Genomic DNA, 24797 nt, shown 5'->3' on the forward strand with positions numbered 1-24797 from the left:
GTTGAAGGGAGCATTCATTCATGCTCTCACATGTATTCCTGTGGTGTTACACCTTGCACTACCCCTTCTCCCACACAAACACACAGACCCACACGCTCACCCAGGTAATTTGTATCTGAGTCACAGCATATCTAATCTCAGGAAACCAGAGCAAAATTGCTTTTTTTCCCACAACACAGACGTTCCTATTTTAAGGCGGGGAACAGGTGCACAAAATGCATGCAGGAAGTCCTTTGTTTGCTCCAACATCACTGTTGTGTTATTCATATGGTGGTTCAAATCTCCAGACAGGCTGGGAAAGAACTGGGTGTGGAAAGTGAAGCAGAAACACTCCCCCCTGCCTTAATTGCTGCAGTGCCCTTGAGCAAGGTGTTAAGGCACTATGTGATGACTTTTTCATAGTTCAATATTAACTTTAAATATAGCCGCAAGCAGCAATGAACCGGGTCCAAGCACAAAGGGCAGTCTTGACTTAATATGACCTCCAAAAGAATTTGAAAACATGCCACATTTATAAATAGCCACATGGTTGGCAAGTTTAAATTGGCCACTTGGGGATTTCAACCCTGGACCTTTGCATCCCCAGAGAAGGTGACTTACTAACTATGCCACTGGGAAGATATGGTTTCCACACACAACTTGAGGCAATGACATCACATGTATAAAACTGGGGTATTTTTGTCTGTTTAAAGAGAACCTATTTTGCTCATTTCCAGCTTTAATTTTTTTGGACTCCACTAGAGTAGCTTTACATGATTCACAGTTCAAAAAGCTCCTTGTTTATCTTATACTCGCCCTTTATGCAGCCCCTCAGTTCAGCCTCTGTATCTTAACAGTCCGTTTGAGCTCCTGTCTCTTTAAGGCCTCCCTCCGTTCTGATTGGCGATCTTTCTAGAGGTTGCCGAGGGGCAGCACGTATCAAAGTTGTGTTAAGTTACCGCCGATGCAAACCCAACATTACCTGCTTTAATGCTTCATATTAAAAGCTTTTAAATTACTTTTATTGTGAAGAATTTACAGGAAGTGAAACGTGTTCCTCACTGAATTAATAGAGCTTCATTAGAGGCACTAAAAATGGTTGAAAGAACAACATATGGAGATATTTGGAGCTATTTGTTCTGCGGATCAGCTAGAAATAATGCAGGGTGGAACAGCACAAGCAGATCGTTGGCTCAGGCTTAAAGAAAGTGTGAAAGATCTCTGGTAGATCGAAGCGTCGCTCAGTTAAATTTGCTGGGGGCTACTACTACGGTGGGCAGATCTCTTTTTTGTCTTTTTTCCTGATTTTTACCTCTATGTGATTTTTGATCAAGCACCTGTGAAAGTTTTTTGGATGTGCGTACTCTCACCCCCTTTTGGTCCTTGAAATGAGCCACTCCCACTTTAATCACTCATCACCAAATTTTATGTATGACTGAGTCATCACTCTAGATCGTGCAAACCGAATTTTGTACAAATGCATGTGGCCAATTATGAGGAATAAACTTTTCACATTTGAAGTAGAAGAATAATAGGGTTCCAGTAGCTTTGCTGCTTGGACCTCTAAATATTTGCCAGTGTTGATTCCCAGAGGATGTAACAAAGCAGGCTACTTCACTTTCAAAAGAGCTTTCAGAAGTGCCTGTTCTAATCTACTGTATAGTGTACAATACAATAGTACAGGAAGTGATTTTTTTGGCTGGACCGCAACAGAGATGTCCGCGGTGCATTTGGATTTTTTAACTGAACTTATACCAGGATGCAAGCTTTTTATTTCTCTGACGTTTTCACATCACAAACGATAAACAACAGCATTAAAACACGAGTCTCGCAGGTAAAACCTGCAACTCAAAAGCTGTTACATCTATTTATATTTAGTGTGGGGCAGCAATACATCCATGGGGGCAGCTGCTCTGCAGGTACACTTGATTTGACAGTAACTGCAGTAACTGGGTGGAGATAAGCCTCCTGAATTTGCACCCAAAATGCTGTCAAAAGTTATTCACTGCAGCCTCCTTCACTGGGAAAGAGGCAGAAAAAAGGCGCATAGAGGCATGAAAGAGTTAGAGCACAATTAAAGCACCCCAAATAATCACTGTGACAAAACACTCAATACAGAGTGAAAAACGAGAGGCATCCGCCGATTGAAACAGATGAAAGAGCAGGGGGACTTAATCATAATTAGAATAGTTATAATTAAATAAAATCATTTCTCTTTCAAATCAAACATCCCAAGGTATGAGTGGAAAGTATTGTTCTTGAAACTGCATTTATAACCTTTTTTTTACTCAAATGTAGCTTAACTATGTCATGTGATATGCTACCTCAGTGCATTTTAACAACAAATATTACTGGCATCACTACAGAAGATTACAGATGAACATTTAATATCCAGGAATTCACATTATAGACACATCCACTGACTATCCCTGTAACAAACTGGCCACAATTTCACACATTGACAATACACAGTTGGTCCAGCCATTTACTGTGTAATAATTCAACATGTGTCATTAGAAATAAAGCAGACACAGATAGCATCGTCCATTTATATAGCACTCATAAACATAGATGCAAAGAAAACATTAAATTAAAAAATAATATAAAATTTAAATATAAAAGTTAAAATTATGAATATAACGTATACGATTTAAAAAATAGTGTGAATAAAATGTACATTGACTAAGTTGTGAATGGTCTGTGAATGTCTGGATTTTAATGTCGACCTGTGTGAGCAGCAGCTCCCACACAAAGCCGTGATCAAACATTATTTGCATGCAGTACCTGGTACTTGTTGGTGGAGTTGAAGGGGATCTCTGCCACTTTGGTGTTTCTGGCTCTCATGTCACGAACACTCCCACAGCACAGCTCGATGCATTTAAACAGAGCTGACTCTGATGCGTCCCCCACTGTCTCCCTCTGGGGAAACACACACAGCCGCACATTAGCACAGTCACTCACATATGCATATTAAGAAATGAGTGTTGTCTGTATCACTGCCTGTGTTTATCGCACTGCAGTGAAAGGGAGCTTTTGGATTTGTGTGTTATTTAACTGATTAAAGCTGTACCTGAGAGGGCATTCTTTACATCCATTATGGTTCTCATTAATGATGCAGGTAGCGGAGTATCATCCACGATAACAATATTGTTTTTAAAGCTATATTCAATGTAAAAGTAATGATAGCACAAAATATAATTTTCATTTTCTGGCTAAGGGATTAAGAATAATTTGGTTGATAGCAGCTTAATTTCTGCTGGAGAAATTCAGCTGATTACTTCGCCATGTATGCTGTTTGCAATGTTTCTTAAGGGATTTTTTTTTTTAAGTTTTTGGATGGAAGAAAACTCCAGATAGAGAAAGTTCACATCATGTTGGAGGAACACATTGCCTATCGGCAGTAATCAATAGCAATGTCATTGCCAAGGTTGTAGCTCAAAGGTAAATGAATGCTCGAAAGAATTAAAACTTCATAATATATTCTACAGTATGCGGTTCAGTTTTGTTTACAGTGGTGTGCAGAAATCTTATAATGGCATCAGATCCTTAAGAAGGAGTAAACCACATGTAATCTGTATATTAAGAGCAATTAAACAAACACATGAAAACATATCATATACATTCAAACATGTTTTTGTTGTGAAAATGTTTTGGGAATTTTGGAAATGTCTATCCATTTTAACATTTAGAAATTGTCCACATATTTGTACATGTATACACTATTTGCATATGCAGATACCCACACACAAAGGATACCTATTTTATGAGGCTCAGAATTGATTATCCTCTGTCTGGATGCACATTGCTTGACATTTGTTTTTGTATTTTTGGAGGTTTATCGGCTTGTGACAAAGTCGCTTGCATGTTGCTTGAATAATATCGGAGAAAATTCTCTTCTGATAACCTGTATAATCCCCCTCAGTGGACATTTTGCAATGATCAGTGCAAATAATCCCGCTCTTGGAGCCAATTTATTAAAATCAATGCTGAACTGATTGACCTGACACCCAATATACCAACAGGGGCCGAACCAAGACAAGAGATTTCTCTTTGTTCCTGTTTATTCATTCATGAACAGCCGCACAACAAGGACACACGCTCTGCAAGATTTGTCCTTGTTTGTGCCTTTTCATGAATGAATAAATAGATCAAGGAAATTCCATTTCTCTGTTTTCCGGGTGCAGACGGGGACTTGTTCATGTAATGGTAGTGCAGCCTAGGCCCTGACTGCTGTGTTTGAGTGCTGTCAGAAGACACAGCTGTTACTTAATGCAGGGAGGAAGCCCGGGCACCTCGAGGGGCAGAGAGGCTGCAGTGGCAGGGTCTGCTCCCACCGGAGTCAAGAAGCTGTAAGCCCAGTCGCAGAGAGCCGACTGAGAATTCCTTCAGGTCAATGTAGCACAGGTTGGAGGATAGCAGGATATTATTGACTTACCCACCTAGCAGTGTGTTTGTGTATCGGTGTGGGGGAGTTATTTCCTGGGGGTGCATTGAATTATCCTCTGTGTGTGTGCGTGTTTATATGTGACAGGGAAGCTGTGAGCGTGTGTAGAGTGCACCTGTGTCAAATGATACTGACAGATTATTTTTATTCCCAATGAGTGCCATGTGGGTGAGGCTTGGCTGGCAACATAAGAGAAAACAGTTAATTTATTCACTGTACTGAACTAAAGTACAATTGTGAAATATTTAGACTTCACTGTACTTCTACTTCACTACATTTCAGAGGGAAATATTGCACTTTTTGCTCCACTACATGTACTGTATATTACAGCTATAATTCATAGTTATTTTTAATTATTAATATTTTACATACAAAACCTCACATGAGTATATGAAACATTATACCTTCATATAGATTAAACAACCCAACAGTATGTTAAGTATTTAAAACAAGCTCCACCTCAACTGGGCACAATATTAAAATGCTGCTTACATAATAAAATAATATAACGCCAATACATTAATTATAATAATATAACAGTCTGAAAGGGGCTACTATGCATAATGAGCACTTAAAACCTACTTTGCTGTTAATACTGCTGTTCTTTTGCATTTTGCTGTGGACCAGAGGAATGAGGCTGCTATCGTGTTTTTTCTCTTTATTATTATCAACGAGCTCCTAAAGAGAGCGAAACCAACAGCGGATTTATCCGACTAATAAGGTATGCTACTCTAGCCTGATCATTACGCTAAAGGAATGTGTCAACCGAGTGTAAAAGTATAGCACTTTAATTTGGTTTTTAATTGGTTTTGGACAGCAGTGGAGCTCTGTGCCATGGCACAAAGACAATACTTGCGGGATAAATGAATTGTTAGTTTTCATTCTTGTGATGATATGTATTGACAAAAATGAAATGTCAGACTGAAGCCAGCTTTATCCTTTAAGCAAGTTAAAGTGTTGCAGGATCTATAGCTGTAATGGAGTATTTTTACATTACAGTATTGCTACTTTATCTTAAATAAAAGGATATGAATACTTCCTCTACAGCTGCTTATTTCTGAGTGACAGCTCTCCTGACACTGTGCTGATGTTGTTAACTTCACCCTACTGGCAAACCATGTAGGCAAAATCTTGTCTTATGAATAATGTGCATGCATTATTTGATTCAAATCTAAAAAGACCTGCTCATTATGTCCTTGGATTAAACTAGACCTGTTACACCCCACTGACTCAGAGATAATTTATGAGACTAAGGCATCAATGTAAAGGATGTTGTGTCTGTGTGCAGCGAAGGTTTATACCATCAAGATGGGAAGATGCTCCTGTCCGGCTTTGAAATCAGCTCTGTTGCACAGTCCGGCCACGCGAGACAGAGCAGCCCAAGTAGCAGAGCTCTTATCAAAACCTGAACCTGGAAGAATAGCAGTGGGAGCTGTGTTAGACTTTTTTTAAGTAGGGCTCATGCAGTATTTATGGCACTGACTTAACACTCGGTTCACAGAGTAGCATGGGATATAGTAGCTAAATAACAGAATCGGGGTCAGTTAAGTTGAGCAATCACTTTTTCCTTGACAAAAGTGATTTTTCAATTCCCCAGTCTGGAAAATGGCATTCATTTTTAAATAGAATGTGTAGAAAAAATACAAGCTGTTTGGAAGATTTCTTGTATCAAAATTTCATCCCTCCCATCCAATAGGACTGCAACTGACCTTCACTATGCTTTTGGCGCCTGCATTCATTTTTCATTTTCGCCTGGACTCTAGAGTGGTCACTGTCACTGATATTGTGAGAACAGAACATGATAGTGTCATGCAACATGCAGTACACGATGGCAAACTGTGGCTGGAGTTGTTAAATTTGACAAAGTGTGGTGCAAAAGGCGCAAAAACTTGCAACAGCTGCAAAAATAGCCTGTACTCTTGAAAAATGAATACTGCGGTTTTTCTTCAGCACCTGTAGCACTTTCACAAATCAGTTCAAATACAAGTACAATCATATAAAAAAAAATAGAGATATGTAAAACTGGACACCCTGATAAGCTACTTCAAGTTTAAGAATAGGGGTCCAGACATTAAGCAGATATTTAAAATATATACTTATTAAAACATTGTCTAGATTTTCAGAAGTGTTTTATACAGTAACATTTACAAACTACAAAACATCTAAGACTAACCTAAGACACTAAAAAAAATACTACTAAATGTTCCCAAGACATTTTTTTTCCATCAGTCTAAACATTAAATAGATAAGATACAATAGATAGAAACATATGGTGAGTGGAAATAACAGTACAATTCAAATGGATTCCAGAGTAGATTAACTAGTTTGAAAGTCTCCAGCCATTCAAGCCATTCAAGCTATTCAAGCTTAAACATATTTTAGTAACAACTGCTGCCTTAAGCTCTTTTTGAAAACAGACAATGATAATTACATTTTTATAGTGTTATCAAGCTCATTCCACACCTGTGGACCTCTGCAAACAGCATTAAAGCTCGTACATTTAAGTTTATGTTTCTTGCCCTTTATGAGATGCTTTTTTCTAGTGTTATGCAAGGCAAGATTAGTCAGCATAAGGTCAAAAAGTCTGTTGTTGAGCATATGTACAACATTATACAAGCATTGTGAAAGACATTACACTCAGTAAGCTTCAGAAGACTGTAGTTATGGAGAAGAGGGTCAGTGGGAGCATTTATCTTGGACCATGATGTGGCACATTTAGCTTTTCTTCTGTAAAATCTAGTTTTTTAAGATAACTAGGAAAAGTATTGCACCATATAACATTATAAAAAGCCTTAACTTGAAAAATAAACCAACATATTTGGACAATTTTTTTCATCAGTTCATCAATATGACCCTTACAGTTTAAAAATTCATCAATATGAACCCCTAAGGAATTTGGTGGCCTTCACTCTCTTAATAACCCGACTGTTTATTTTGATTCAAACATTTTCAATATTATTTTGATTTCTATTGTAGTGAAAAATAATTAAGTTTGTTTTGCTTATATTCAAGGATAATTTGTTAAATTTTATCCATGTATTCACCATCTATCCAACCAGTCCCTCATTTAGATTATTTTGCAGAACATTTAGATTTTTGTGTGAAGAATTTGCATCATTAGCAAATAATAGTTTATGTATGAATGCACAGAAGAAGAATTCACAAAATCATTTATATAGAGAATGAAGAGGAGTGGCCCTAAAATGGATCCCTGAGGGACCCCATATGTGATGTTTGTTTTTTTTTTAAATTTTGGACCATTTCCATATATATATTGATTCCTCCCATACATACAGCTTCTGAACCAACTGAGCGCTGTGCGTCTGACACCATAATGTTGTAGTTTGCTTAGAAGAATTTCAAAGTCAATAGTGTCAAATGCTTTTGATAAATCAAGGAAAATTCCAATGCTGCAGTCGCCTTTATCAATAGTGTCATTGATTTTTTTCACGAGATCAAGAACTGCCATACAAGTGGCGCTGTTATTTCTAAAGCCATACAGTGATGAGACAAGAATATTTGATTTATCTAAGTAATCACTAAGTCTACTATACACAATTCTCTCCAATACTTTGTAGAGAGAATAGGCAATATAGATACAGGTCGGTAGTTGTGCATATCATTTTTATCACCAGACTTAAAAACTGGTACAATACTGGCAATATTTGTCATTTTAGGCACAACCCCACAAAGTAGAGAGATACTGATGAGTAAACAAGTGGCTCCACAACTTCATTCACAACAGCTTTAAGAAAAAGAATTAATTCAAATAATTGCCTTGAAGATATCTGATTGATATCTGAAGGTAACACTGTTTGGTTGGCTAATTTGTTAGAGAGATTCTCACCTGTGGAGATAAATAATTGTTCAAACTGTTAGTAAGGTCTGCATTGTCAAAATCATTGCTGGCTTCCATTGATTTTGGTGTCAGGAAGCACAGTGGTTTTGTGACCCTGGCTGAGGACTTTGTTGAGCACCTTTCAAGATTGCTTTTGGTCACCTTGAGATGCTTTAATAAGACCGGCGTAGTGTCTTTGCTTACTCATACATGTGTGAGCTTATATCTGTGTTTTGTATATGATTCTTTATTTGCATCAACTGGGTTGTTGTTATAGTGCTTATAAAGTTTGTTCTTTTTACTGATGGATTTTAAGATACCCCTAGTAAGCCATAATTTCTGATCTACAGCACCACGTTTAATAATCTTTTACGGTATGGTGCGATCAATGGAGTCAGTTATTTCATTAGTTAGAACATTATATGCAGTGTCTGGATCTTTACAGTTATAGACTGAGTCCCACGTTTTGGCTCGCAGGTTTTCACGTATTTGTTGCAAGGTTAGAACTTTTGTTCTAAAACTTTTGTTTTAGGACGTGAATCATCAATCCTTTTAGCAAGATCATTAGAAAGTGCAATAGGAAAATGGTCTGTAATGTCCGGAAGTATTACACCTGAGTCAATACAAGCATTGTGAATCTTTGTAATGATGTTATAATAACTGACTTGCTGGATGTCGTTCTTCTACTAAATGTATTTATTTTGGAGAAAAAGGATGAAGAATATAGAATGTTAATAAAATAGTTTTAGCATTATCATCTTTAGAAATATTGATGTTAAAATCCCCAAGAATAAAAAAAATATATTTTCTTTATTTATGCAATACAAAAGTTCACCCAGTTTAATCTTGAAAGTGTCTGAGGGTTGATAAATCACTCCAACAATGAGGTTTTTACCACTGTTGCATTTATCTCAATAAAAAGAGAATCGGAGTGACCATCTTCAATAATGAGGTCATCACCAAATATTTATGGTGTGTCCCGAATAAATACACACCCCACCACCTGGTGTGCCAAGTCTATTTTTGTTGTGTAATTTGTAACCATCGAAGTTAAGAGTATCCACGTGTGATCTATCATTAAGAGGTTTCACTGCAGCCAATTACTAAAGTTACAAACAGACGCAAGCATAAGAGGAGCATCAAAATAGAAATCACGTTATTTGTTGGTTGACTGGAGCTCGGTTTCACTTGCAACTTCACGTGATGTGATGGTCCCAGACCCCTGCTGTCTTGGTCCTGTGTATTTTGTGTACTGTGTGTGCTTTGTGTGTCTTGCAGGTCCTTGGCTGGGTGGAGCCGAGGTTCCACTCAGCTGACTGGGAACACCTGGCCAGTGTCTCCAAGTTACTTAAGCCTGCCTGCCCAGATGCCACTGTGTCAGTCCGTTCACCCTTCACCAAGCTCAGGATGTTAATTTTGTGTTGCTTCCTTTTGTTTTAACACTGACAACATGCACTTTATATCAGCCACTGCATTCATGCACTCTCATACACCACTGATCCTGACTTTCACACCCCATTTCAGTTATTATTGTTATTTACTTTGAGCCGGTCATAAAAGCACCATCTTGTCTAGTCGTTGTATGACTGCAAATACGTCTGACTTAATACTCATTGGTATGTATAGAAGATCTGTTTTTTTATTTGTCTTCCAAATCTTTTGGTTATTGCTAAAAGCTTCTTTGAAATTTGGCTCGATTTGTTGCTGTTTGGTAGGAGAAAGGAAACCAATTGGTTCTGCAGCAGCAGTCTTGCCAAGGAACTCTGGGAAAAGACATGTTTGTAGCTGAGGGCCGCCCACTGAGTACCGCTGCTCAATTAATCCGAGCGACAGTGCATACTGCAATGTCAGTTGGCGGTGTGAACATTGGACAGATGAATTTCGACAGGTAGTCACACTCCCCCTCTGCATTCCCACACACACTCTATCTCCCCTTTATCTTTCCCCCAAGCTCTACCCTTCCCTTCTCTTTTATTCTTTCTTTTCCCCTTCTGTCTTTCTTTTCATCTCTCCCTCTCTCTCTCTGTCTTACCAGTCTGGTCCTCGGTGGTGTCCGCCTCATGGATCTGGTTGTCGAACCACATGTGGGCCACGGTCATGCGGTTCTGGGTCAGTGTGCCCGTCTTGTCGGAGCAGATGGTGGAGGTGGAGCCAAGAGTCTCTACGGCCTCCAGGTTCTTCACTAGGCAGTTCTTCTTGGCCATTCGCTTGGCAGTGAGAGTCAGACACACCTGGGAGAACGGCGGGAGGTGAGGAGGAGGAGGGAAAGAGTTGGGGATAGTGAGGGAGGGGAGAGAAGAGGATGAGGGAGGGAGGGAGGGAGGACAAGGAAAGGCGAGGATGGATGATTGTTAGTCGGCGAGGGGAGAGAGCATGTGTACGCACCAGTGCATTCAAGTGTTTGTGGATGTGAAACCATGCGTGGTCCAGGTGCCTTACAGCTTATATGTGTGTGTGTTTGTGTGTTTGTGTGTGTGTGTTTGTGTGTGTGTGTGTGTGTGTGTGTGTATACTTGGTTGGCTGGTTAACAGCAGGTGCACAAGGACATAAAAATACGATGAATGCACACATTCCATATGTTGTAAGACAAACATCGCCACATATTAATTCAAGCTGACCACATTACTCCGATAGCAACAAATGCAGCACAAACGCACACACAAACATTCCCACACACACAACTCATGGTGTGTTTAAACCAAAAGAAACTAAAGAAACCAGTCACTGGAAGTTAATTTATTTTTTTTGGAACCAGTGAAATGTCGACTGATGGCATTTCAAATGCCAGCTGGCATCCACCTCAGCTCACACTTTGTTTATTGTTGCGGAAAAAGTTAGATGCACTTCGACATTTGAGCAACTTCAACATTCAGCAATAAATCACCTGCTTTGCTGTGTTCTGTAGCGTCATTAGAAATACAGCGAACATTCACTGAGGGTAAATTAGTGTGAAGAAAAGCACAGGTGTAACTAATAACATTGATGATGGCTCCTTTCCATTTAGCTTTGCCAGTAAACCATGTTAGTGAGCCAGAAGGAAAAATAACTGAGCCCGGGAACTGGCACACTTAAAGTTGTGCCAATCAATATTTTTACATTACCAATGGATCAAATGACTTACCCTAATGTGAAAGGTGTTACTTATAATAATGAATACACTGTGAATGATCACCCAACTCTGCAGTTACCCTCATCTCCGCTGACCTTTTTAGCCTCATTGCTGTGAGAGAGTGGAACATTTAGCGACTGGGAAGTTGGTGGTGACCAAAACAGAGCTAAAAAGAGAGTGAATATTGGACTTCCATTGTTTAAGTGGACAGAAACATGACTTCAAATGAATGAAAATGCTTTTCAAAGTCTGATGGATGAATAAATACGTTGCTAATACGTTTGCCATAACAACTTAATCATCTGATAATATGTCAGATGTTGCAGTTTCAGCATGTTCCTCTAAATGTAATGCAGCCATTAATGATGTTATTAGTTACACATGTTATTGAAATGTCAAAAAAGCCATTGCAGAAAGGTCTATAGGCTTCCTCATACTTGCACAAATCATACTATTGTAGATAAGCATACAAACAAAATGCTACCAGGCTATGAACCAATACATACAAGCAAATAAATAAACAATCAACCCCATTATTTTTATGGCTCACTAATTTTGGTTTATTTTGAAAAAATAAAATGCACCATCATAGTAAAAATCCAACAAAAACTTAAATAATACAAAAATGTGATCATAAGATTAACATTTGCAGTGCAAACACTCAATCATTTTAATTCACTCTAACTTATCTTGAGGGATTTACCCATGTCCTTTTTACAAATGAGCCTCATTTGTGTTGATAATAATTTCACTGTGGTAAATATTGACTTCTTGAAGCAAAAATACAACAATCTTTGGGTGTGTGGGGACTTTTTCAACAAAAAAACCAGTAAATAATTCAAACAATGAGCCATACTCATAAAAAAGAAAAAAAAAAAAGCACTCAACCACACTACTCACAGTGACAGTAGCCAGCAGTCCTTCAGGCACGTTCGCCACGATGATGCCAATGAGGAAGATGACGGCCTCTAGCCAAGTGTAGCCCAGGATGAGTGACAGGATGAAGAAGGTGACACCGAGGAAGACCGCCACGCCTGTGATGATGTGGATGAAATGTTCGATTTCTATGTTGATGGGAGTCTGACGGACCTCCAGCTCAGACGCCAGGGTGGCGATGCGACCCATCACTGTCCTGTCTCCGGTGGCTATTACAATGCCACGGGCAGTACCTGGAGGGAGGATCGACACGTACGCTTATTTTATCTTGGTATCTCTAGATAAAGACATCAGTAAAATATATTGTATTCAATATATATAAAATCTTAATGAATGGTTTCAGAACACATCATTCTATCTATATTATATAATCAATATAATCAGTCTGTCAGAGCAGGTAGCTGAGTAGATGTTATTTCTTTCAAATGATAGCTTTTTTTTTTTTTTTGAAGGGCAGGTTTCAAATTTGGTGTAATGAGACTTCAGATCAGACGGCGAAAGGTGAGGCTCTCAGCTGGGTGACCCCAGCGCCCTCACTGCTTTGGTGAGATGTGTATGTGAGACACAGAGTGATGCGTAAAAAGACAAATGGCCGCTAACAAGGTGGAAGACACTGTAGGAGTTGAGTGTTGTATTTTATGAACAGAAAGGAGGGTTGATGGGGAGGTGATGGCTGGTGACGAGTGGTGATGGATGGAGGTGAATTACACATGTTGGCTAGATTGATGGTTGGGTGGACAGAGCGGTTTCCAGACTGAGTGAGTGAGTAAAGTATCTGAATCGTTTAAAATACAAACTATGTAATCTTCAGACCTTGCTGTCAGCAGCTTTTTACAGGTACTATTTCTTCAGTAGAAAGTAGTTTCATTGAAAACTTTTCACAGTGAGCTCTGTGGATTATTATTATTATTATGTGGAGTAACCAAGACGTTTTCTGAAAAGAGCTATTGAATTTTGTGATTTTTCAACATTTTGTAAATGTACTTTTCCAAAGCTGTGGGCGCCGTAAACAAGATTGAGATGGATCTCAAAACTCGGGCAAATAAAACCAAATACTACCTCTACCTCCAGTGGTGTCTAGCCACCTTTTTTTTGTATGAACTATCCTTTTGATGCAGCCAATGGAGAGGGAGCAAGACATTTAATAATAGACTATAAGACAGCAAACTAAACATGGTGCTCTACTGATAGTTTTACTTTTTTATAACTTTTTACTTATTTACCTTCTAAAAGTGATTTAAATATTACATTTTGGTATTATGTTTTTTTTTTTAAAAAAAAAAAACCAGGATGCACTTAAAGCTTTAAAGCCACATATAGAAGAAAGGTCCTTAAAGTGCTCAGACAAATGGAAATTTGAACTTCTACAATTCCATGACAACTGGGCAAACTCCATCTGTTAATGAAGAACATGTGATATGATCGAAAGCTCCAGAACAGCCACTAAATGGACTTAGTGGTCGGATTTTTTTCCTCTACTGCTGTTTGAATGCTGCTGTTTCAAGAACAAACTCTGAAATAACTGAAATAACTCTCAAATAAATCATTAGTTGAAAACTTATTGGATTTACAGATTGGATTCTTCTTATTAAAAGTATTATTAGACTTAAAATCATTATTCCAAAATAAATATAATAATACTTCGGAGATGAACTGCTCACTTTATATACAGCCTACATTTGAATTTAGATGTAAATTGTGATGAAGTTGCAGATTCTAATCTAAAAATCTCATTGAAATGCCGACTGTATCATCATTACATGATTGATAGCAACTGAAATACCAAATAAAATCCCTATCGGTTTAATCTCAAATGAAAGCTCTCATTAATATTCTTTATTCATTCAAAATTCAATAACTATACTCTGTAGGATGGAGGGATGTGCTCTGATAAATCCTGCTCTGAAAAACACTCGTGGTTGGGCGTAAAGCAAAACTATGTTGATCTCCAGATGGCTTAAAAAAAAAAGACATTTAGAGGCGGTAAGAGACAATCTTGGCCATATGTGGCCTACTGACCCTCAACACAGTTGGTGGAAAAGAAACAGATGTTGCGGGTCTCCAGAGGATTGTCGTGGGTGAACTCTGGGGAGCGAGTCTGAGGCTCCGATTCTCCCGTCAGAGAGGAGTTGTCCACCTTCACGGAGAGAGACACAGGAAGAGAGAACAGAATTATTCAGTGAGACATACAGGGACAGAAAACAGAGAGAGAGTCAAGAAGTGAGATGGAAAAAGGTGGAAATGAAAGAAGGAAACGCCTATCAGCAGCAGGTGTAGCGACACTCTTGTCATGTCAAAACCATGTTCTGGTGTTTCTGATTTTCATGCTTCAACTTCAAAATCACCAACTTCCTTCACAGATGAAGAAATGTACATATATATTTATATATATATGACCGATCACCTCGGTCTTATTACACTGCTTCAAACTAAGTGGGATAAACTCAACAATGACTGGTAGCTAAGTTCGAATGGTGATATTGGATGTTCTGGGGATTTTTCTTTTTTGCCTTACTGCAACAATGAGAACATAGAAAGTCTTTTCGGACGTTGTAAATGCAATTGTAAAAAGACATTATGAGATATTCCTTTTTCAACAATGGTCCCTTAGGATATAGTGAAGAGGCAGATACCTGTTTAAAATATTGCTTGCAGCCAGCAAAAAAAAAGAGTTTTTTGACAAGAAGTTGTTATAAAGTTAATCCTACAAAGAATTGGAAAAGCTTACCAACCATTTGAGATTAAAGAGAAAATGAGAAATGTAAGGAGACAATTTTAAGAAAAAATTACATTTACATGAACTGAGATGCCAAAAAAGAAACCTGTTTAAATATAGAATTAAAGAACATTAGAGTGTATATAAATCACCCTGTGACAAATATTTGTTTGATGTTATCTTGTTTTTAACTCCAGGAATGGTGATGTTGGTCTGTCTGTCTGTCCACTTTGGTCCAGACTAAAACATCTCAACATATTTCACATGGATTGTCATGAAATTTGGTACAAATATCTTCTGTCCCCAGAAGATGATGCCTTATGTCTTTGGTGATCCCCTGATTTTTCATTTAGCATCACCAGCAGGTCAAAATTTTTTCAAATATCCAATGAAATAGCTCAACATCTACTCAATGGATAGACCTTTTTCACAGCGGACATTTTGATCTTTCAAAGCAGGAAATGTTATTTACAGCTTTGCTTTTCCTACTTTGACAAGTCAAGATGTCTGCTGTGAGAAGACAATCTATCCTAATGACTTTGTTGATCCCCTGACTTTTCATCTTTCACTATGATCAGGTCAAATTTCAGTTTGTCCAGTACTTTGATCTATGACCAAATATCTGCAAAAACTAATTCCCATACATTCCCAGCAGCCTTAGCTGTCCTATTTTGTGTTTAGCGCTAACAAATATTAGCATGCTAACACACTAAACTAAGACGGTGACCTTAGTAAACTTTACCTGCTTAATATGAGCAGATCTGCCTCACCAAAGTACTTGAGTGGCTGTAGACTCTTAGTCTTTGTGTTACTGTCAGATGTTACTAGTCTTGAATGTGAAAACTTGATAAAAAGAAATAATTAAAGAAAGAAAGAAAAAATGGAAAAGAAAAAGTAAAACAGCAACACCAAAGTCAGCTGAACTGCTGTAATCCCGCTGAGACCTCCGGGTCCCCCAGGGCTGAGCCCAGCACCCCTCCCCTACCTTGCATCCGCTGGAGGAGATCACTCGAAGGTCAGCTGGGATGCGGTCTCCCCCTTTGATCTCCACCAGATCTCCCTGCACCACAAGCTCAGCATCTATCTGCATCTTCTCCCCCTCCCGGATCACCATCGCTTGCTGGCATGGAGAAAAAGGAAGAGAGAGAGAGAGAGAGAGAAGAAGGGAGAGGGAGTGTAGGGAAGAAAGAGAGAGAGAGAGAGTTTGGGAACAGAGAGAGGATTTAGTCAGAGGAAAAGAGAGAAGAGAGCGATAAAAAAAAAAAAAGGAGCCAGAGGGGAAAGAGGTATGTGAAAGGCAGAGATAGAGAGAGAGAGAGAAAAAGGAAGAAGAGAGAGAAAAGACAGGTAGGGGAAAAGAGGCACAAGGAGGGAGTGAAAAGAGCCTAAATAGATTAAAGAATTAGGCAATCGAAGTGCTAGAGGTGGATAACACAGGGGGAGTTTTTATGCAAACACACTCACAATCCGAAGTTGGCTCAAACATTTATTCTTCCTTTGTGCAAGCTTATTAGGTTTCCACTCAAGTGAGTGTGTAAGCCCTACTTGAGGGACGGCTTATTGATTCAGAGAGCTCTGAGACTACACCAAACAGCAAATGCATCAACTCACCTGTGGCACCATTTTCTTGAAGGAGTCCATGATTCGGGAGCTCTTGGCCTCTTGGAAGTAGGAGAAACAACCGGTGATGATCACCACGGCTGCCAGCACCACACCCAGATACAACTGAAAGCAAAGTCAAGCCACAGGGGTAGTCGGTGTCATTATCGACTTAGTTTGGTTAAGGCGTTTTTAAGCGTAGGAAAAGGGGGATTTACAAACCTCAAACTGGTTTTAAAACAGCAAAACCTTAAATGCAGAGTGCAAGAGAACAGTTAAGAGTAAAAAAATCCCGGGGAAGCTCTCTCTCTTAGTAGGAGATTTAAAAGGAAACGGCGTCCTAGAGCGTACTATTCCTGTCATCTTGGATGGTTCATTCAATGTTAGTCCAAGTGAACATCTGTCTCCCCAAACCCAGAAAAACCAAGAACTGAGACTCTGATCTGTGAGGCCACCGAGAGACACTTTCTGAGCTGGAGCCTGGCTTTGTAGACTCATAGTGGTGTGAAAACACATTTATTCTGGCATGTCTTTATTTTATTATCGGTTAATGTTTTCAGCTCTGCATGTACATGGTGCCAGTGCAAAAAAACTGTTATGAGTTCAGCTCTGACTAAGGATGAAAGTAACTGCCAGCTGGTGTACTATATGTCCTGAACTCCCGGAAAATAAAAAATTCCAAAAATTCTGCATATTTTGGAAGCTTCTGCTTACATTTGACAGCAACAACAGAATATTTTGCTCTTTTACACGTGAGTGACTTTTTTTTTTTTACTGTAGAAGTGCAAAATCCTCTGAACCAAGAAATACATCTGTGGTGCGCCCTGGTAGCCTACTGGTTAAGATGCATGCCGTATAACCGCAACGTCCACGGTTTAAAATCTGGCTGCAGACTTTGTTGCAGGCCCTTCCCCCCACCATCACTCTCTCCCTTCAGTTCTTGTCATCTCCCCATTGGCCCTATATTAAAAAAACTAAAAGAAACACATCTGTATCCTCAGAAAATCACTTGTTGGTGTTCACAACATTTGGCCCCCAATTCAGCTTTAAGTTTGCGGCTTCTGGCTTTGTCTCCACATGGTTTTTGGAGATTTAAGTCTTTCTTTTTTCGTCTCTTCTCGCTTTGGGAGACACTTGTTCTTGTTCACCAGCTGTACTGAACATCTGTCTAGACAGGTGACACATTTGAATCCACTAATGTTTTGAGAATTGAGAGGATAAATGCCTCATTTCCAGATTGCAAACATAAATTTTGAAAATTGTGCAGTTTACAATTACGCAATAAATTGTTTAATTTCAGCAGCACTTGCAGAAGCCCGAGGATGCTAAAACGTTTTTCTCAGACAACACAAGACAATGTAATCTGTCCACTCAATAAACACATCATAATAATGAAAATTAAGTTTTAATCTGACAACAGCGATGCGTAAAGTCCTGTTAGGGTGGATTTTCATCTTAAATAAGTGCTTGTACATTATGCAAAAGCTCAAAGTGCCAAAGCTGCAGGCAGTAGGGGCTTTGATGTAGCTCACCAGAGCATCCAGCTGTACGTACTCAGTACTGAATACAGAGATTAAATCGTGGGGAGATTAAAGTTATCACGTGTGTGCATGTGCGTGTGTCTATCTACTGTATATTACTGTATATTATGCAAGGGTTTAATGCAGTCTGGGGTGTGGGGAGTGCTGAATGATGATTACATAATGACTCAGAGCCATAAAAGTGCAGTATGGATGGCTGCTTGGCTCTATTTGCTCAGCGGTTGGTCTGAGTATTTATCCATAATGCCAGGACCGATGCCAGTATCAGCGGTCGCTTATACGTCACACTCCCTGAGCGGAAGAAGGGACTCTGTGTGACACTTTATGGCTTATATTTCTACACTTATGAGGATCAATTCCTGGTGTTTTAATTGCTTTTTACATTTTCCCACCTTTTCTTTAGTTTTATGTAATTTACCTCCTTTCTTTTCCCCCCACTTTCTTCACTCTTATTCCTTCAGTGAATGCAGCTCTGTGTTTGTGAATGTGACCTAATTGTGTTGCCATTTTGGCCAGGGCTCTCGGAAAAGGGATTTACATCTCAAGAGGCCATCCTAGGTCAAATTAAAAAAAAAAATCTCCTCATAAGGATGGAAGGATAAACAAACAAACAAAGTCTTTTGCCATTCATGATTTCTCATTTAAGATGTTTAATATTTGTAATTTTATATGTGTTAGTACATATTTGACATTAGAGTCTATGTTTCTTGATTTTCAATCATATTATGATATTGTCATATTGATGATATGATCATGTTGTGACATAATTTGAAATGAATGAGCTAATTAAGATTTGTTTTACGTAGAAGATTTGACTTTCTTACAATAAATTCTTGTATGGGTCTAAGGATAGAGGATGTTTTATTTCTGTATCCTGAGGCAATTTTGTGATTTGTGATGTTGGGCTATACAAATAAAATAGACTTGATTTGACTTGACTGACACGGCCAATGCCACAACCACACGGGCTTCATTATACATCATTATTCAGTGGCTTAAACTCTCCTCAATTTATGAACCGCAAATCAGAAATTGGTACATATCCACACATATTCTGTAAATTTACAAAGACACCGCAATTTTGGACAGAACTGAAATACGAAACTGGATATGATATAAAGTTTTCACCCCTTCATTGTATAAAAACAGCTAAGGTGGACAGTGCAAAAAAAAATAACCATAATGCAAAACTAATTGGATGAATGTTATATGTAGTTTGAAAGATCATTAAATTTTATATTTTTAAAGATGTTCCCTCAATGTAAAATTGGTATAAAGAGGTGTTAAGAATATTCCTTCTGAGGAAATGGACTTACATGACAATATCAAGGGATTCATCAAGATATGGCAACCGGTCATAGCAGTGGACCCCTCTGGGCTGGATTTAGTTTTACCTAGCTAACAATCCTGGAACTGACTTTGGCTGACTTCATTTGTTTTACACGTGAAGGGTTTTATCTTATGTAAAGCAATACAATGGAACACATTGCATTGCATTTAAATATTGATTTGATCAATTAATATGTGACTTTTTCATAAATATACCTAATATATTATCATTGTGATATTGAGTCCAAGTACAAGAATACAAAGTTAGGCAAAAAAAAAAACCCAAATTAACAAAATTTAACCACTTCTGGAAGTTGATTTTGGGTTTAGATTAGAACTGAGTCTAGGTTCAGGTGTGCACATGTATTGTATGTTTGTACAATTTTTATGCCTATATATCTATGCATAGTTCAATCTTTTATATATAGATAAATATTTAGTGAGCATATGCCCCTGTGTGTGTCTACTGTACTTGTATTACAACTGTAACTACAGTATCTTAGCATGTGTGTGTAATTAATATATAAGGAACGTGCTCGTATATATGCGTGAATGTTTTACAAGCAGTTTCTTACATTGTCATTGGCCGGCTCGTCCTCTGTGGCCGCCTGGATGCTGTAGGCCAGGAAACAGAGGACGGCACCGGTCCAGAGCAGGATGGAGAAGCCGCCGAACAGCTGACGGCAGAACTTGACCCACTCCGGGGTAGTGGGGGGAGGGGTCAGGGCGTTGGGACCATCTCTGGCCAGAATCTCCGCAGCTCTGGCGTTGGTCAGGCCCTGAGGGAGAACAGTTTTTAGGAATGAATGTCTTTCTGCCTACGCTGGGAATCTAATTACAACACAACGGCCCCATTTTCACTGTGGCTTAAAAAACTTATTTTACTGCTACACTTGCAGTTTCAAGTATTCTTGCCTGACCTATTTAACACCACAAGTATGATAAACTGGGCGACTTTTCTCATCTAAGGTGCTGGGCCGTAAAACCACTGGATGTAACTTTACTGAACATTTTTTTATGCCTAGTCCTGTCATGGTCTAATTTACAGAAAATCCATGTAAATACCAAGAATAATACCATTTTATTATATTGGATAAACACACAAACTGGCTTTCTTTCCAGCTTTAGCAAGTTGTTGACATTTTTACAGCATGTGATATTTCCTGAGCAGCCCAGCAATCTTTTTTTCTTAATACTAATCTTAAAAAGATTAAATCAGTTTCTTTACAACTGCAATGTCAAATTTAAAGAAAACGGCAAAGGGCAGCTACAGCAAAAGAAGACTTTTGTGATTGGTTCATCCGTGTTTCGTATCTGCCAGTGTTTGTACAAGTAGTTTTGTCAAAGTGTGTATGTTTGTGTGTGTGTGTGTGATTGAGGGATTAAAGATGAAGAAGGCTCACCTAGGAGACGCAGCGGTGGATCTAACTTGACCAAAGTAATGCTTGGTCTCAGTTTGGATGTTTCTTTCCAATACAGGCAAGCAGAGATTACATCTCCATAGGGGATACTGAAGCAAATGTGTGCTTGTGTGTGAGTGTGCATTTATAAAATGAGTGTGTGTGTGTGTGTGTTGTTACCCGTGCAAGGTCTAGTCCATAGCGTTTTCCCAGATCATCTGTAGATATTTTGTGGTCATCCTGCAGGGACAAAATGTAGTACAAATATTTTATGAGAATTTTCCTTGTACATTCTGTATCATGATCTGTACATATTATTCCACAAAAATACATTCAATGTTTTACTGTGTGAACTGGGAAAGTTTGGCTAAAAACAGACCAGGGTAATGGTAATCATGAGGACCTTATACTGATTTTTTTTTAAAAAAGAGAACTTTTATACATCTCCACCTTCCTGAAAAATACTTTATTCTGAATCTAACATGAATCCAGGAGCTGAATATATATGATTCATTCCTCATGACAGATCAAAGAGGTCAAAGAGTGATGTCCACTCCTGCTGCATCCGCAAGAAGTGCTGAACTAGTTACTAGAGAATGCTGTCTGTTCTCCAGTAATAAAAATGAGCCCCCAATGAAAACTGCAGGTTTGCACATGGAAACACTTTGAAAACTGTTCAAAAGATCTTGATAATGTACTGTATGTTGTGTTTTGCTGTTTGGTGGCATATTGGTTATTATTTCTATGGATAACTGGCCAAAAGCCACTTCATGATATTTCAACTGAAACTAAAATATAGTTTGGCACTGTAGCAATAAAAATTTCAGCTACCAGCTGTCAGGATGGTGTCAGTCCCTCACAATAAAAAGCTTCTTTTTTTTTTTTTTTCACCTAACGATAAGACAGGGAGAAATGTGCCAATTTCTTCACCAACAGCAGCCACAGTGGACCAGAATGAAATGTAGCTGCAAGTGATGTGGCCACAATCCACAACATGCCCCAGTGTTCACAAAACAGTTTGCTAAGCTTTATTTATATGCCCCTATACCCAATGTGGCTCAGCCATTGTGTGGTGGTTGTTTACAGGATTTCTGGGGGGAAAAAATGTAGGAAATCACAAACATGATGCAGACTGATGAAAGTAAAATGCAACACTTAGTCACAACAACACTCCTGGAAATGCTGACAGTATCCAATGAATCATTTTCTTTAATCAGTCACAGGCCAACTTGATAATTGACAAGAGCTGCTTTATCAGAGAGTGCGAGCAGCAAAACTTACCCTAGTTTTCATGGGCATCGCTTGGCTGCGTTTTGACAGCACCTCAAAGAGTTACAGCTCTGCACAAGACAAAAACTCTGCAATACACTGCTGGTGGCCCACAAATTATTTAGTATCTTTCTGAGTACAAAGAAGAGAAGCCAGAGGGTGGTACAAGAGATAGGAGAAGACAGACTGGCTTAGAATGCATCTACAACTGACTACACTAAGCAGGTTGGATTGCTTTTTTGTTTACGGGCCACTGTTTTCATTTATAGCCTTGGTGTCTTTTGGCGTAATGCTATGTGGAGGATCGTTTGGGAGCAGCAGCAATGGAATCAATCACTATGCAGAGTGAGTGTGGGTTAGAGCAGTGACAGCTTGTTTTTCTTACCAAGGACACCTCCTTCTTCAGCTCATCCAAGTCCCTGTCCTTCTTCTTCCTCTTTCCTCCATTCTCGGCACCACACTGAAGGGGGGAAAAAAGAGAGATTACCATACACGAGGCCCGTAGGCTATCATCCCAAGCCTCCACAGACAGTAAGTGGGAAAAGTCACATGCTTGTAGCCACATTGTGCCCAGCCATTTACATTCATAGCCACATATTACAAGCATCAGTGTGAGCACAATGGACTTTGTATACGCCGGTTCATTTCAATCTCCTGGTACTATTTGCAAACCATTCACTGAATATGGAGGAGAAAATATTTTTTTTACATAGTGTGAGTTCCTCATTTACGAGAGTGAGAGTGTGTGTGTGTGTGTGTGTGTGTGTGTGTGTGTGTGTGTGTGTGTGTATGTGTCATGAACAGTTGGAAGAATGGTGCATCATGGAAATCATCTGCTGCTGTCAGTCTCCTCTTAGTAGCACGTGTGCATGTCAGTGAAGGAGGGATATACAGAGAGAATGAGAGGAGAGCGTGAGCGAGTGACACAGTGAAAAAGTAATCAAAAAGAACCAAAGAGGGAGCACATAGCCGGTGGAGTGCCTGAAATGTGTCTGGCATAGCAATTTCCCCCCACTGTGTATGAGGAAGATTACCAGCCTGTCCTCCCATAAAGCTAAATGGAATGGGCCTGATAGAGAGAATAAAAACTAAATTACGTAATTACCCAAATAAACAGCAAGCCGGGAACAATACTTATGAAGGGAAAAACCCATCATCCTGAGATGTTACTGTATAAAAAAAAAAAAAAGCAGCATTCTGACGCCTAGAAATATCAAGCCCTCAAGATGCAAACTCAGTATTTTTCCATGATGCATGTCCATGCCATATGTCGTCACTGTACATGGGGCTGCGGTAAAAACACATGTTCATTCAGTTGAGACAGAAAGCAAAGTCTTGAGTGTAAAAAAACGACCACAGAGAAAAGAGACAATTTCTGACAAGGACTCTATCTGTTAATTTTTTTGAAAATAAAGAGGACTCACCCCTCTGCCCATGTTGGATGTCCAGACGTCGGCAGGTTATAATGTGAAGGACAGCGCTCAGGGGCCCCGCCACAGCTGAGACCTCCCCCCCCCCCCCCCCCCCCCCCTCCACGTGTGGAAGAAACACTGGTGGCTTTTTTTGGGCCTGGCACCCCCACACCAAACATCCCATTCCTTCCCTCCTCTCAGGGTAACCTGAGACATACACCCCCCCCCTGCCCTCCCCAATCACTTCGCCCCCTTTACTCCACACCAACCAGACACCCCCCCCCCCCACTTCCCCCCCCTTCTACCACCACACAACAGTCACAGAGGAGTTTCTGTGTGTATACCTGCACCTGCTCAATATGCCCCCCGCCCCTTCTCACAACACATACAGCCCATCAATCACTACTGTCAGCACAACAAATGAAACCTTGGACTCCACTTAACATAATGTGTTTATAATAAAAGTGACAGTGGGGGACCGTTATTGGCCCTGAAATTTTTTAGAATGAAAAGGAAACGGAGTATTTTGCTGTTTGGATTCTGAGCACAGACCATGCTGAATAAGTCCTGCGACATATTGTTTCCTCATTTGTTGATTGATCTTCTAAGATGAACTATTAACATCATTTTAATGTTTGTCGTCTGCCTGAATTCAAAGTGACTTGAAGTCAATACAAGGCTGCAATTAGCTTAAGGTCCAACATATTTGGAACATACGGCGGGTTATCGCCACTGTGCCCACACAACAGATGCAGCAAACGATCCTGTGATAAATACCAAAGAACTTCTCTCTAGTTGCCAATTAGTTGTTGATTTAAAGTTTGGCTCCTTCCTACATTGTAGAGCTACTAAGGCTGTATGAGCTGCATATTTACATGTATGTGCCCCTGTACTGAGCTCCTGCTCAAGGCTTCTTCTTTCAAGTTTGTTCTTCTTTTCAAGCATTGTAAACTCAAAAATTTCTTGACATTAATGTACAAATTCAAATTTTAGTCAATAGTATGAGTCAGAGAGGTAATCAAACAGGTCAGTTTAAACCTCAATGGGTCAAGAGGTGGGAAAAAGCTAACATTCAAGCTACTACTCTTGACTCTAACTTAAAGCAAGACTGTGTAGCTTATTAAAGTATATAATCCTCCTCTTAAAAAAAAGAAAAATTGAATAAATAAGCAATAAAACGTACCCTTACTCAGTTCAATACACTCTTATGGTGGCTTATGTTTGC

General features: G+C 39.2%; 1 protein-coding gene across 2 annotated transcripts in view; it reads right to left on the bottom strand.

The window, feature by feature from the left end:
- atp1a2a (ATPase Na+/K+ transporting subunit alpha 2a) overlaps positions 1-23689 on the bottom strand; it is a 39001-nt gene extending 15312 nt beyond the window's left edge. For both annotated transcript variants that reach the window (XM_067606580.1, XM_067606579.1), the window contains exons 1-11: positions 23585-23689; positions 22546-22620; positions 21072-21131; positions 20067-20270; positions 16634-16747; positions 16008-16142; positions 14326-14443; positions 12271-12539; positions 10294-10492; positions 5725-5834; positions 2764-2898 (exon numbers count right to left, since the gene is read on the bottom strand). In XM_067606580.1, coding sequence (XP_067462681.1) covers positions 2764-2898; positions 5725-5834; positions 10294-10492; positions 12271-12539; positions 14326-14443; positions 16008-16142; positions 16634-16747; positions 20067-20270; positions 21072-21131; positions 22546-22620; positions 23585-23596 — 1431 coding nt within the window. In that variant the 5' untranslated portion in view covers positions 23597-23689. The remainder of the gene's footprint in view (positions 1-2763; positions 2899-5724; positions 5835-10293; positions 10493-12270; positions 12540-14325; positions 14444-16007; positions 16143-16633; positions 16748-20066; positions 20271-21071; positions 21132-22545; positions 22621-23584) is intronic.
- Between the last annotated feature and the right edge of the window lie 1108 nt (positions 23690-24797).

The sequence above is a fragment of the Thunnus thynnus genome, chromosome 12, assembly GCF_963924715.1.
Source record: "Thunnus thynnus chromosome 12, fThuThy2.1, whole genome shotgun sequence".
Taxonomy (NCBI): domain Eukaryota; kingdom Metazoa; phylum Chordata; class Actinopteri; order Scombriformes; family Scombridae; genus Thunnus; species Thunnus thynnus.